The 15,086-nt window shown below is 41.3% G+C and overlaps 1 protein-coding gene across 1 annotated transcript in view; it reads right to left on the bottom strand.

The window, feature by feature from the left end:
* cep162 (centrosomal protein 162) overlaps window positions 1-14,322 on the bottom strand; it is a 54,097-nt gene extending 39,775 nt beyond the window's left edge. The window contains exons 1-11 of the mRNA XM_080426025.1: window positions 14,234-14,322; window positions 12,009-12,108; window positions 10,875-11,034; window positions 6,748-6,909; window positions 5,793-5,976; window positions 5,193-5,260; window positions 4,942-5,003; window positions 4,676-4,706; window positions 4,330-4,422; window positions 3,542-3,769; window positions 1,615-1,696 (exon numbers count right to left, since the gene is read on the bottom strand). Of these exons, the coding sequence (XP_080282151.1) occupies window positions 1,615-1,696; window positions 3,542-3,769; window positions 4,330-4,422; window positions 4,676-4,706; window positions 4,942-5,003; window positions 5,193-5,260; window positions 5,793-5,976; window positions 6,748-6,909; window positions 10,875-11,034; window positions 12,009-12,068 (1,130 nt within the window). The 5' untranslated portion in view covers window positions 12,069-12,108; window positions 14,234-14,322. The remainder of the gene's footprint in view (window positions 1-1,614; window positions 1,697-3,541; window positions 3,770-4,329; window positions 4,423-4,675; window positions 4,707-4,941; window positions 5,004-5,192; window positions 5,261-5,792; window positions 5,977-6,747; window positions 6,910-10,874; window positions 11,035-12,008; window positions 12,109-14,233) is intronic.
* Between the last annotated feature and the right edge of the window lie 764 nt (window positions 14,323-15,086).

Genomic DNA, 15,086 nt, shown 5'->3' with positions numbered 1-15,086 from the left:
GAAGTGAGAACTGTCAGATGTGATCGTTTTTTTTTGTCCTTGTTTGTCTTTGTTTTTTTTATTTAGAGCCAATACTTTTTTACCCTCTTTTTGACCCCCAATTTAGTCGTTATGCCAATGGACCCTTCGCTAAACCCCACCCCAAAAGCGATTGTCCAATGCCAGCTTAGCAACCGTTGTTAGCCTGGCATAGGTCTGGCAAGCTTTCGTCACCTGCCATAGCTGTCAATGTTATTTCGCCCGCACACACACAATCATTTGCAACATAATAGCAAGAATAGGAATACCACGATAACGCAATGGTGACTATGAACCACGTACCCAAACCCGTTGGAGGCTGCTTTTCCCAAGCTGAAATCTGCACTTAAACTGCAAGGCTGAATATGGCTGTGTTGTTGAACTACACAGCTTAACGTCAGAAAGTTACACGACACGACTCACTCGCCCAGGTGGTGTCAATAATAGGCTACTAATCACCGTAATCGTAACAAAATTCAGAATCACAGCGCTGCCTGTTTCGGATTCCGCACGTTAAAGTATATTCATTCATTTTGTTCGTCTATTTATTAACTGCTACTGTAGTCTTACCCTGCGGTACATGAAAACTCCTGTTACAGTCATGGATCAACTTCAACCTGGTGTTTGCACTTTCTCCATTTACGGTCCGTACATATATATAAACGTTCAGATTTCAAATATAAATTGCTTACCCTATGGCCACGGATGTTAAAATGATGCACGGGACTCTCAAAAGTACCCGTATATTCTGTATTGTTCAATAAAAAGCATTTTAATCCAATCGGTGGCCATTTTCTCATAGAGTTATAATGTATCAGAGTGCAATACACCTACCAACCGATAGGGTCGCTTAGTTGAAAGCATATGGAGAAAATGGCCACCGATCAGATTAAAATGCTTTTTATTGAACAATACGGATGATACGGGTACTTTTGAGAGCCCGTACATAAATGTAACATCCGTGGCCATGGGATAAGCACTTTATATTTGAAATATGAACGTTTCTGTAGATGTACGGGCTATAAATGGAGAAAGTGCAAACACCAGGTTGAAATTCATCCATGACGGTCGAGACAGACGGCCGTCGTGTATCCATGGCTATTACTCCCTCTAACATTTCCCGTGTTTTTAGTTTATTGAAATAATGTCATGCACATTTGTCCAGTGCATAGCCTACTGCAGGCCTTGTTGACTAGATTTAGAAGAGATTTTGAAGCTATTGCTGCTGAAATGATCGATTATTTTTAAGGGGAAAAGCCGTCATTTAACATGCAAGTCAATGGGTGAGAAGCAGAGATTGCCAGGCGCTGCCAGGCCTGGGTGTGACTAACTTCGCACCACCAGTCACAGAGTGGAGTGGGTGGGGCTTAGCGAAGGGTCCATTGATTCCTCACCACGCACATTTCAGTGTTGTCAGTGCCGAACACTGGGCAATGGTGTTCGCATAGACGCCCGACAAAGCCGGTTGCACCACAGTGGATTTGAACCCACAACAACAACCCACAGTGGTGGTGGGCAGGGACATTTTTACCACTGTGCCACCCGAGTGCGGTCAAATGTGACTGTGATGTAAGGTTGTGTGTGTACTGTACTGACGTAGCGGGTTGGAGGGTGAAACCTCTGATGTGCTCCATCTCCGGTCTGATTGGCCTCATCAGCTCTTCTGCAGTGGGCAGCTCTGAGAAAACACACACCAACACATTCAGATGGGGGGGACATACAGTACCGTATCTAGACACCAAGCCTGTGTCCAAATTCACTCAGCCACTTTGTAGTGGTGTCCGAATGTATAGTGGTAATTATTATACGCTATATAGAGTGGACTTGTCTTATCACAAAATGCATAATGAAAAGTAGGATACAACCAATGGTCACTATCGAAAGAGAAATGCTGATGTTTATCTACACAACAGCAATGACGTCATTAATGACGACCCGAGTAGTGTACACTTTTTTATTTTATTAAGCTGGTGGTGAGTTTGCTTTGGGTTAGTAGGGCGCAGAGCACGTGAGCGGGTGGAAATGCCGCTTGGCGCTCCAGGGGGCTGGTTTCACGCTCGCTATTCGCTCACGTTGACTCCCTCCGTGCTCCGCTCCCCGTCGCTCAGTCGCTCACGTTGATTTGCGCACCTCTCGCTCCATGCTCCGCTCAAACCGGGTCGCTCAATAGTAAAACAAAGAAAAGAAAAAGAAAGTAGAAATTCTAATGAAATCTCGGTGCGCTGTGCACTGCTGGATGTCTGTGTGTCTCTGAGTCCGTGCGACCGGGCATGCTCAAACATTCGGTGCGCGGCCCCCGCCAGGGCGGCTTGGAGCGGCAGGCGGTCCTCGCTCTGAGTAGCGCTCCAACCTTTTTATAAACCAGCTCCGCGCTCACGTCAAAATCGCGTCGCTCCGCTCGCATGCTCTGGGGCGTAGTGAATGATTTCGGACCCAGCCCAAGTAATGTACATGTCATTATGGGGGCAGTGGTGGAAAAAGTACTCACATTTTGTACTTAGGTAAAAGTATCAATACTGCAAGGTAGAAATACTCTGTTACAAGTAAAAGTTACAAGTAAATTTACTTGAGTAAAAGTACGCAAGTATTGGTATCAACATGTACTTAAAAGTACCAAAAGTGGAAAGTACTCATTATGCAGAATGTACCATTTTACATTTTCATATGTATAAACATCTTTGGAAAATAGCAGATCTACAAGCTCACCATGTGTCGCGATGAGAAGCATTGTGAGCTTGTAGATCGTTCTCAAACTTTTCAGGCCGCGACACCCCAAAATAATCATATTTCCACTGGGGACCCCCCACCCCGACGAGCACTTGGAATTGTAGGCATTACATTTAGTTTGACTCGATTCCACAGAAATATTGTGAAAATAGCCGAACTACAAGCTCACAACGCCTCGCACTGCGAGGCGTAGTGAGCTTGTAGATCGGCTATTTTTGCCTGTTTGCCTATTTCTTACGTAATATACAATTAAATGGTAACTTTAGAAATGTGCAGATACCCTGTATAATAGTGATGTGCGGGTCGGGTTTTTTCATGACCCGCCCCGCCCCAACCCGCCACGGAACCCAACCCGCCCCGCGAACCCATATATAAATCTATGGCTCAACCCGCCCCGCGACCCGCGGTGGGAATATATATATATATTATACAGCGCTCTTTTAAGTACCCAAAGTCGCTTTAAATGTCTACAGTAGCACAACATTGTCATGGGCTAAATAAACAAGCATGTTGTTCAAAATAGTTTTATTTTATTAATTTTTTCGTGTGCGAGCGGCTGACCATCTCACCCGCAGCCCGCATAATTGCCTCTGAAATCCTGACTCGACCAACCGCGCCGCGGGTTGACCCGCGGGTTACGGGTTGGCTCGCTCATCACTACTGTATACACTTATACTGTGTGTTGGTTTGTTTACTGTTGAGTGAGAAAACAATGATGCACATTAAGTTACCGTAATCATCTGGGGACCCCCCAACATAATTTGGGGACACCCAGTTTGGGAACCCCTCGACCTACCTGACTCTGTGGTAGAAGCGTGTTGGAGTGTTCCTCTGGAGGCGCGCTCAGGAGGGGAGGTGGGGGGAGAGGGCCTGCTGCTGCTCCTCCCGCCACTCCTCTCTGGGGACGACGGGCGGTGTTCACCGTGGTGGTCCTCAGAGTTCTCTGCAGAATGGCTGATGTTCCTGTAGGCCTCGTGGAGGGCCTCCATCTCACTGCCTCCACTCTGCCCATAGGACTGGCCCGCTGGGAAAAGGAGACCCGATTAACCCATTAAGATCTGAGGCCGATTCTAAAAACGTCTTCTAAATCCTAACAGTTCTCTGAAAAACCTATGTTGCTGTGGTTCTCAAACTATTTCATGTCAAGTCTAAAATGACACAGATGCTTTACGGGTTTTAATGGGTTAACTAATTAGCAGTAGCACCAACTCAGGGCTGCAACGTACACATTATATCAATATTATGATATGAGAATAGATAGTGGGATTTTTGGTACCTGATTTTAATAACTTATGCCCTATTTTATACTTTCAAAAATGTTCAGAAATGTAAAAAACATAAGACGATCTACAGGCTCACAAGGTGTCGCATCGAGATGTGTGTGAGCCTGTAGAATGGCATCGAGGTATCTGGTCAGAAATATTGTGATAATTGATTCTGTCCATATCGCCCAGCCCTGCATTGAGTGCATCATCATAATATAAATCATAACTAAATAAAAATAAGGCACTTTGATCTGTTATTTCACCATGTACACAAAAGTAAAAGAACCTCTGCACTAGTCTAGGCCTAAGTTTGCCGTACCTGGTAAAACAGCCTCTATGTCCACTGGCTCCCTCTTGTCTTCTGCAGGCGTAGGGCCTCTACTGGTGGAGTCCAGCAAACTGTCCAGAGAAACTGAGACACAAACTACAGTCAGAATAACCAACCACTACTGTCCTGGTTCAATTTCAATATATACTGTATAGTCGTATTGGGAGATGATCATGTGTTGAACCCACCCACTATTGGCCATATTCACACAGCAGCCATTGATGTACTTACTTAATACTTGGTTGGGGGTTATAGAATGTCAAAGCAAAATGGCCACCATGTGAATAAGGTCAATGATCCAGACATAATTACAATGTCTGTTATTATTATGTTTTACCTTTGGCAGGGAGGGGAGACCTTTCAGGTTTCTGAAAATAAGAGAGGAGACAAACTGAGTCACCTGGTTACTTACCATGGTCTGTCACACACATTGCAATTAATTTAATTTCAATTGAAAACCAAATCCAAAGATTAGAAAAAGGCTGAAGTGTAACAGCACATCAACTTAACAACTGTCTCACAGTTCCGTTTTCAAGTACCCAACACCATTAACAGTCAGAGGGGACAAACCGTTCACCTTCGCTGCTCTGATCTTGACTTTACCTCCTCCGGCGTCTCCTTCCCGCTCACTTCATCTTCAAAGTCCTCGCTGTAGTGTGGGGAGGCTGCAGGTGTCAATAAGGGGAGACAGTTACCCTAATGAGCTCTGAGTGAAGATGGATGAAGATACATGAACATGCACAGAGGAAGGAAGATGGGAGGCGGGGAGTTAAGGTAAGTGGGCAAGCCAGAGACAGAAACAATGACAGACCTGTCTGTCATTGGTTTTCATCCCCGGGTTTCATCCCGCATACCTGGACAGCTTCTGTCAGTCTCCATGAATCTGTCCTCTCTTTTATCTTCTTCAGCCTGCTCAACTTTCCTGGGGAAAAAAGTACATCCGTCTTCTTTTAACCCATTCGTGTCAAGGACCCCAAAATTGAGTGAGTGAGTGAGTGAGTGATATACGTATGTATATAGACTAAAATTAAAAATGTTCCCAAACAGTTTCAATATTTTTCAAAACTTTTCAAAAATACCAGATGTTCAAGCTCGTAGCGCTTGCGACACGCTGTGAGCTTGTATATCTGCTATTTTTTGAGAACCACTGTTCTGTTCTGAAAACAGTATGATGCTTTATATCTAAAATCTAAAATGACACAGATGGATTCCAGGCTTATACGTTGTTATACCTTTAAAACCGGGAAAGCATCTGTGTCATTTTAAATGTTGCTATGTACATAGCAACAGGATTTTTATTTTATAATTAAAAAAAAACTTTAGAAGCCGTTTTTAAAATCAGCCTCAGGTCTAAATGGGTATAATGGGTTAAGTAACATGAGCAAAGACCAGGCTTTGCATAACGTAGTACAGTGGAACCTCCGTGGGGCATGCGCCTGGGGCCGGGGCCGTACCTGAGTGTGAGGCCGGTCTTGGTGCCCATAGAGTCCAGCTCTCTGTTTAACTTGGAGTAATCGATGCTGGAGGTCGCCTCCGCTTCTAGCTGCGCAAAGAACCTGGCCTTCTCCTCTTCTTCTTCCAGGGTGTCCATGCAAACGCTCGCCGTGACCACAACTGGACCAGATGCCATCGCTGACTCTTCACACACAAAGGGGAGAAACAAAGAAACAAGTGTATTTAGTACTGTACATGCGGAAGGAGCTTGCTGGTTGGTTGGTCAGGGAGTCACAGGGACCAATCAAAAGGCTGACAATGGACCATCACCTGGGGATTCCCTTTATAAAAAGTTGGCTGGAAAAGTGTTGAAAGTGACAGATGCAAAATGAGATGTACCAGCCACAGTAGCATGCATACAAATAAATAATTTAGCTTCCTTTGCTGTACATGTTGCTAATACCCAAGTTAACCCATTAAGATCTGAAGCCGATTCTACAAATGTCTTCTAAAATCCTAACAGTATTCTGAAAAAAACCTATGTTTCTATATCAGTGGAGCTCCAACTTTTTCATGTCAAGGACCCCCAAAATGATATGTATTTGGCCGCCGACCCCCATCTCAAAATGTTTTGTTCCAGGGACCCCCAGAAGCAAAGAATGGAGTTAAAAATGTTCGCTTTAAACAATATATATTCAAAGATTTGCACACATTTTCACGATTTTTCAAAAATAGCAGATCTACAAGCTCGTGTGCTATTTTTGAATAGCCAAAGTGTAAAATAATGCTTTTTAGCTCAAATGAAAACGTGACACAGATGCGTTCCAGGTCTTAAAGGGTTAAAACATATTTGAGCGCCATTGTCACGCACCGAAAACACAAGCCCTCAAATACAAGCCTTGTGCGCATGTAATTTAGATCGGCTATTTTTGGTGCATGACCATGGCGCACGAATAAGTATAACTCAGACTTTACCCTCAGCCTCTAGACTGTCCCTGCAGATGAGGGCCGAGTCCGTCCCTTCTTCCTGTCTGAAGGCCTGGTCTCCTGGACGCTGCTCCTCTGCCTCCTCTTGGATCGACTGGGACTTTCTCAGAGACTTCAGGAACGACTTACCGGAACCGGATCCCAGCAGCCCTGGACAAATAAGAGTATTATTTTTTTTAGATTAAACAAATAATGTAGATTTATGCGTGGAGGTAGGGCTGCAACAGTTTATCAGTTTTTTTTAGGGGGAACAGTTACTCAGTTATAACAAATAATCAATTTGAACAATTTTTGTTTTTCTGTTTAAAACATGCTTTGTCGATTATTCGATCAATTAAAAAAAAGTAATTGATGGAATCAGTTAATAATTGATAGTTGCAACCCTACTTGGAGGTGCAGTCTGGTAAATGTAGCTGGGGGAAGGGAAAGAAACAATTACTTCAAACGGGAGGACCTCAAAGGAGGTCTGAACAATGAACCTATCAGTGTTATAAAGAACTGAGTGCCAACACCACAGAAATGAGGACCAGTGTAATTCCAGTAATGTCTCATCTCTGGCACAGCGAGGGCTACTTTGAAGGTTATTATAGGCACAGACCAAGAAAACACAAGGGAAATTAATATGTTTTCATCTTAAATTCCCCCAACAGTGCAGAATTACGTGCCATGTCCTGACAAACAAACCTTGTTTGCCAAGTAATTATCTTTCAGGGGAGAAAAAGCAACAGATAAAATAAACGTTTTTCCCTTTACAGATTTGTATACTTTGTGAAAAGGAAGCAGTGCAAAAGGCCTTGGTCAGTTTCAGAATGTTCAAAGCATAAAATACACATATTCTGAGGTAGAATTATAGAAGATTATAGAAGAATTATAATTTTAAAAAAAAGAGTTGCCTGGCAATAGCCCGCCACTGGTAGCCATAACAACAGTCAGAGAGGGACAGAAAGTCAATAGAGTACGCTTCTCCAAGTTCACATGAAACGGAGACTTCTACAGAATTTTCCGAACGATTAGTCCAAATAATAAAAGTATACATCAAAATGTCGAGGAAATACATGTTCAACAAAGACAAAGCTAAAGGGTCAAAGTAAAAGCCGCTTATAACTGTACAGCACTAGAGGCAGTGGTGGAAAAAGTACTAAAGTATTATACTTAAGTAAAAGTATCAATACGGCAATGTAGAAATACTCTGTTACAAGTAAAAGTCCAGAATTCTAAATTTACTTGAGTAAAAGTACAAAAGTATTGGTATCAAAATGTACTTAAAGTACCAAAAGTACAAAGTACTCATTATGCAGAATGTCCCATTTCACAAGTTTTCAAATGTATAAAAACTCTTTTGAAAATAGCAGATCTACAAGTTCAGAATGCGTCGCATCGCAACACATTGTGAGCTTGTAGATCGGCTATTTTCAAATGGGCTGAAGTGGTTAATGTATGTTTTGTAATGATAATCAAAGTCTAGTACTAGTAACTAAGTTCTCAAATAATTGTAGTAGAGTAAAATTACAATATTTGCCTCTGAGATGTAGGGAGTAAAAGTAAAAGTACTGAAATTTTGGAAATACTCCAGTAAAGTAAAAGTACCTAAAACATGTGCTTAAGTACAGTACATGAGGAAATGTACTTAGTTACTTTACACCACTGACTAGAAGGCACTTGATGACCGGGGTATTTTGGTGTCCTCTCCGGGCTAAAATTCGAGTTACCGTCTCCACTGCTGTACTGCTGGGAACCAGTGTCGCTGCTGGCCGATGGCATGCCATAAGAGTCCTCATCAGGGGTCCTCCTGCCCCCTGACCCACTGTGGGGACTTAGGGGGTCATCAGCTGTTTGAGAAGCCTCTTTTAGATTGCATTTGCGGGTCTTGTCCGATTGAACAAGCCTCTCCGGAGCTTTGCTACGAGGCGTGGGGACAGGCTTGTGAGGGAGCTCCCCACTGACGGCTGATAGAAAAACCATGGAAGCGGCAGGCAGCGTGAAGGGACAGAAGGAAGACGTTGATAAGAGAGAGCAGTTCATGAGTGAGAGGAAACAATTAATAGAAAAGGCCGTTCATTAGTGAGAGGATACATTTTAACCCATTAAGACCGGGGAACGCATTTTCATTTTCATTAAAGTTAACCACTTTAACCATTATCTTATACTTTTGGCTATTCAAAAATAGCAGATATACAAGCTCATAGCGCGGCACCGAGTGCCGCGCTATGAAGCTCATAGCGCGAGATCTGCTATTTTTGAAAAATCATGAACATTTTTGCAAATTTTTGAATATATATATTTTTCAAAGCGAACATTTGTAACTCCAATCTTTGCCTCTGGGGGATTCTACAAATGTCTTCTAAATCCAGTTTTTTTTTTAAACTTACAGTATGTTGCTATTGTTGCAGTGGTTCTCAAACTGTTTCATGTCAAGGACCCGCAAATTATATGTATTTGGCAGCGGACCCCCATCTCAAAATATGTTGTTCCAGGGACCCCCCAGAGGCAAAGATTTGAGTAAAAAAAGTTCGCTTTGAAAAAAATATATATATATATTCAAAGATTTGCACACATTTTCCCGATTTTTCAAAAATAGCCAAAGTATTAAATAATGGTTAAAGTAGTTACACAGATGTGTTCCCAGTCTTAATGGGTTAATAGAAGAGGCTGGCTACGGTGGGAGTTGAAAGACAGACAATCTGGTTTCTCAAGGTGCGTTCACACAGGAGGGCGAAGATATTTTCCCACGTTTGCTTGCTTCATTCACGTGATTTTAGTCGCTGAGGCAAATGTGTTAATTTACTTTGTTTGCCTGTTCGCACAAATGACGCAAATGCTGTCAAACACTTGGAAACGGTTCTGAATACTAATACTTGGGTTACAGTTGTACACTTCCAGAGTTAAATTGACACTGGTAAATTAACACCAGAGTCCCTGTGCACATTTACTGTCTGCTTTAATGTGCCTACAAACAAAACAAGACCCCGAGTTGGTCTAGTCTTTGACTCAATAAACTGCTTTTTATTTACTCCCGAGCCCGACCTCAGTCGTCCCGAATAGGTGACAGTTGGACATTAACTACTACAGGCCGTCTATCCATCCAAGCTGGGGGGCGCATGTCTATACGTCTCTGTTGAGGTGCAGGCAGTTTCATTATTGGTGTCAAACAAATCTATTAATATTCACTGTATCTAAAAAGATGCAGTGTTGTGACATTTTGTGTCTTTGTATTGACTTTGTATGTAATGGGGGGGGGGGGTCTTTGCCTCCTGTGTGAACACACGTTCAGAGAAATAAAGCACACCACAGGGGTTTAATTGGACCACTTAGCTACTTAAACCTAGTTTGGGCTGTTTTTTAAAAGGTTAGCACTAAAGTTCTAATGGAGCACACATTGGTGCTGATACCCTGTGTAGGTGTGCTTTTTCTTGGCTTGCTCTCATCCTCCTCAGTGTTCTCAGCCTGTGACTTTTTGACTTTAATAAATCTGCGTTTGCGTGCTGGGGAAAGATGGAGAAAAGAAGTGTAAAACAAAAAAAAGAAGTAGATAGACAGAAATGTAAAGGTAGTAGCAGTAAAGATCATTAAAAGCAGCCTGCCCTGGTATGAATATCGTGAAGTTTGAGAGACCTTACAGTACCCTCTGCTGGCTACACAGACTCAGTGCATTAATATCAGAAAATGGAATGAGACCTCCTGTAATCCAAACCTCAAGACAAAGTTCTAGAATCGAAAAATAAACTTTCATATCCACAGCAGATTCAGGAAAACAACAGATGTAATACTATTGTTATGAGCTATGACTGTTTGGGACTGATGGGGACTGATTGACAGTCTGACTTGGTTGGAACTGGCTACTAAATATTCCTGATAACAAGTATCTAAGTTTTATTTTTAACTAAAGCACTGTCCTGGCACCAGTTAATCGTATCACAACATAATCCATCTGACCACTCCAACCTCCTCGGGCCATAGAACTTCCAACGAACCAGTCCAGCCATTATCTAATTTGATTCTCTGTGCTAAAAGTCAGTCACGCATTATATAACATTTGTTCTCAAATGGGCAAAGGGCCCTCTCCACAATCTGGATCGGAACCAAAAATCTGGCATGGGTCGGGCTCTGATTCGTACCTCTGGCTTGTCCTTGGTCACTGTCATCATCATGTTGCCACCATGGTGAAACGCTGGCAGCTGGCTTCTTGGCTGGCTTCTGATAGGTTTTCCCAAGGCTTTCCAGGACACTGGGCCTCTTAGGAATGGCACCCAGATCCACAGAATCATCTGAAACTGACTGATAGCATAACGTCAGTCAAAGATATGTACTGTATGATATCGTCGCTGTCAGATGGAAACCTTGTCCCAAAAGATTACTTTTCAGGAAATGGAAAAAATAACATGTGTTCAAATGGATCCAATGTAGTTAATTCTTTTCATTGGTTAAATATTTATAAATCTCTCAAAAATAGAGAAAAAAACCTGTGTCTACAAGCTCACAACGTGTTGCGATGCTATAAGTTGTGATTGATTGATTGATTGATTGAATACAAGGTCTGTTAAGAGCATTTTAAACCCAAGAAAGCCTATGGCTTGTTTCCATTGGGGTCCTTCGTAAATAATTATTTTTCCCCCATTCTACGAGACCCCTGTGTGTGTAATGAGGGGATCACCGTGCAGATAGCATTCACAGAAAATATTCCATGATTTTTCAAAGGTTGGTAAAATTGCTCGTTTTCACTGGCAGTAGCGTAACACTATTACTCTGGCAGTTAAAGAGTTAATGACAGACAAATATACTTAGTCACTTATATGCAAAACATCATATAAACGGTTTGAAAACACAAACAAAACTATGTACAGTACAGTGAGCTTGTAGATCGGATTTTTTTGCTACTTTTTGCTACTTTTATGCGACACATATATATACATATACACACACACACACATATATATATATATATATATATATATATACACACATATACATACTGCATACTGTACAAGGCTCTCGGTTAGTTCTTGGTGTATGAATTTGTGAACAAACAGTGCTGTAAAAGCTATATATAGCAGCATTCCAGATTAGTTACATTATCATACCAAGTATTGTATATGCATTTTACACACAGAGACCTTTCAATGCAATCAACATGAATACAGAGGTTTCCGGGGTCATGTTTGCCACACTTATCTGTGATCCTCCCAGGTATCACTACTATGTGAGAACAGAAACTCAGTGTGATGAAACCTATGTCAAGAAACCCATCTCACCTCCTTCAAGAACTGCTCAAACTGCTCATCAAGCTCCTCTTTGGTGCGTCGATGAGACATGGTGATCACGAGTGTCTCATCTACTTCCTATGGGATGTTCCTGTTGAATCACAATAGAACTCATTACAGAATACAGACCCAATCAATTTAGTCACTCATATGATACAGCTACAGCTTGTCCAGTGGATTTACTGTAGTTAAAGCTTCACAATGCCACTTTTTTTCAATTAATAACTTTGTCCAATCTGTATGGAAGAGTATGTTGTTAATACAATCCAATATAACTTATGCAATTGGGGTGGCTGTATTTTGTCTCCCTGCTCTTCTATTGAGAGGCATCTGTAGCCATAACAGTATTGATGATACAGGAAATATCTTTTACCCACCAACAACCCCGTTATTGTAAATAAGAAGAACACAAGCTGGTTTTTGATTACCCTGCCTGGCTGATTAACACCAGATACATCACTGTCTCTAAATAGATCAACCACAGAGGAAACTCATTAAGATGAAACTATTAGTGATAGCAGTGGTTCTCAAACTGTGGGTCAGGGGTCCCCAAACTATTTTGGCCCCCAAACTATTTTGTAGAAGTACAAAATAGTTTCAATTTAGTCATTCGCATAATCCAGCCACAGCTTGTTCAGAGGATTTAATGTCATTTTGAATAAAATTAAAATTTGTCCAATCTGTATGGTAGAATATGTTAACATAATATAACTTATACACTTGAGGTGGTTGTATTTTGTCTCCCTGCTCGTCTATTGAAACATTTAGATCGTGTCAAAGGTCATGTCTCACCTAGACACAGGATCTGACACCAATTTTGACCTGATGATCAAGATTCAAATTATCCCCTGAGCAAGCAGGCAGGCTCTATTAGCTCAATGGTAACTTTAACAGGAAACCGGGTTCAAATCTGGGGGGGCCCAGTTCAAATATGATTATGGGGGTGCCCAGTTCAAATATGATTATTCTATTATTTGAGAGGGGGGGGGGGTCTCCAGTTCAAATATGATAATTCTGGGGGGTCGCGGCCTGAAACGTCTGAGAACCACTGACCCATAGGGTTGTAAAGTTTACTTGAATTGTATGTTGTTGCCGAGAGAGTGACTGACAACTATGCTGTCGACAGCCAACAGTCGTCTGTTTCAGTGGTGTAAAATAACTATAAGTACATTTACTCAAGTACTTAACTGTACTTTACTGGAGTATTTCCAATTTGTACTACTTGTTTTACTTCAACAAGGCAAATATTGTAGTTTTTACTCCACTACAATTAATTTTAAACTTTAGTTACTAGTTACTTTGTAGATTTAGATTATTATTACAAAACATACATTAACCACTTCAGTCCTACATTTTGGCCATTTGAAAATAGCAGATCTACAAGCTCATTTCTGCATAATGAGTACTTTTACTATTGGTAGTTTAAAGGTAGGGTAAGTGATTTGCTTTGGTTAAAATAAGTGTTAAATAGCTCTATATTCTGATAGTACTCATTGCTATAGAGTGTTTGTTCAGTATTAGGAGTCTCCTTGTCTCTCCACCTCTTTATTAAACAGAAAATGCATTTTCGTTTCAGTTTCAGTTTCTTTTCCAATTTTATCCAACCAGGACAGAGAACTCAATCAGGATACAGGTTAAACAAGTGGAATTGGAAGTGATGACACTAAGAAATGAGCAGCCAAAATTGGAACTGGAACACTATACAAATTAAGCTTAAAAATTGGTACTTTCTCCTGATTGGCTGAGATTTTGACACCTACCGAAAAATGTATTTTCTGTTTATTAAAGAGCTGGAGAGACAAGGAGACATCTGTTACTGAAAAAACACTCTATAGCAATGATTACTATCAGAATATAGTATTTTAACCTTTTAACAAAATACTTTTTGTTTTAACCCAAAAATATCACTTACCCTACCTTTAAGTACATTTTGATACTTTTGTACTTTAACTTTAAGTCCATTTTTGAATTCCGGACTTTTACTTGTAACAGAGTATTTCTACGTTGCAGTATTGATACTTTTACTGAAGTAAAAGGGTGTTTTATTCCCTCCACCAGTGTTCTCAAGCAAAGTGGCTTAGCTACAGCTAATCTACTGCAGCCCACCATGACCACTTAGCAACAGAAGCTAACAAACAAACATACAACCTCAGACTCTATGCTGTTCATCAGTGAACCACTAAGACACACATATGTTGATAAAACACATAACTCACATAAACTGTCCACTGTCCAGCTTTTTGATTGTTAAGGCTCTAGCAGACTGTAGCAGTTTGTTTGTTGTTATTGTGCAGTAGTGAGTGGTGGTCTGTGTGTCAGTGTTGCCAGATTTTGCGAGAGAAAGAAGCAACCAGGTCTATGAAAACTAGCCCGAAAGAAGCGACTTATTAGGCCACATGAGAACCACATGAGAAAATATTTTTGACAGTTTTTAAAAAACAAAAATCTGGAAAGGATGTCCCAGTTATTTTCAAAAATAAATATTATATATACAATACAAGCAACTTCACAGAAAAACAAGCGCAAAGTCGCAGATAATAAGCGGACATGGCAACACTACTCTGTGTGGCTTGGCTGTTCCCGCGACAACGGCCGGGCAAGAAACGCAAGCTGATTGGCTCAGAAACATGTTGCGTCAGAGGGCCGACAGACCAATGGGACTGACGGGTGGACTGGCAAGCGTGGCCCAGTCACGTGACCACCGTCAGTCTATCACGTGACCACCACCAGTCAGTCACATGACCAACACACAGACTATGATTTGCAGTTTCTCAGTGATTCTCTTGTTTTGGTTTTTATTCCATAGATTGTAAAAAACAAACGTAAATAAAAAAAATTCATGTGTTCTTTGGCATTGTAAACGTATGTTTCATCTAGCTCTGGTCCAGAACGTTAGCGAGCTCTCCAGTTTTCTTATCATGCCAATAGCCTAAAGCCCCTTTGAATTGATTTGAATGGAATTGATTCACTCACACTGTATAGTACCTTTATTAGAAGGATAACCCCCTTGCGATGCATCGTCTCACTTTCGAGCACAAATGAACAGGGCATACAATACACAAACAATAC

This window comes from Gymnoscopelus braueri (assembly GCF_963280865.1).
Source record: "Gymnoscopelus braueri genome assembly, chromosome: 4".
In the NCBI taxonomy this organism is placed as follows: domain Eukaryota; kingdom Metazoa; phylum Chordata; class Actinopteri; order Myctophiformes; family Myctophidae; genus Gymnoscopelus; species Gymnoscopelus braueri.
This window is presented reverse-complemented; position numbering and strand designations above follow the sequence as displayed.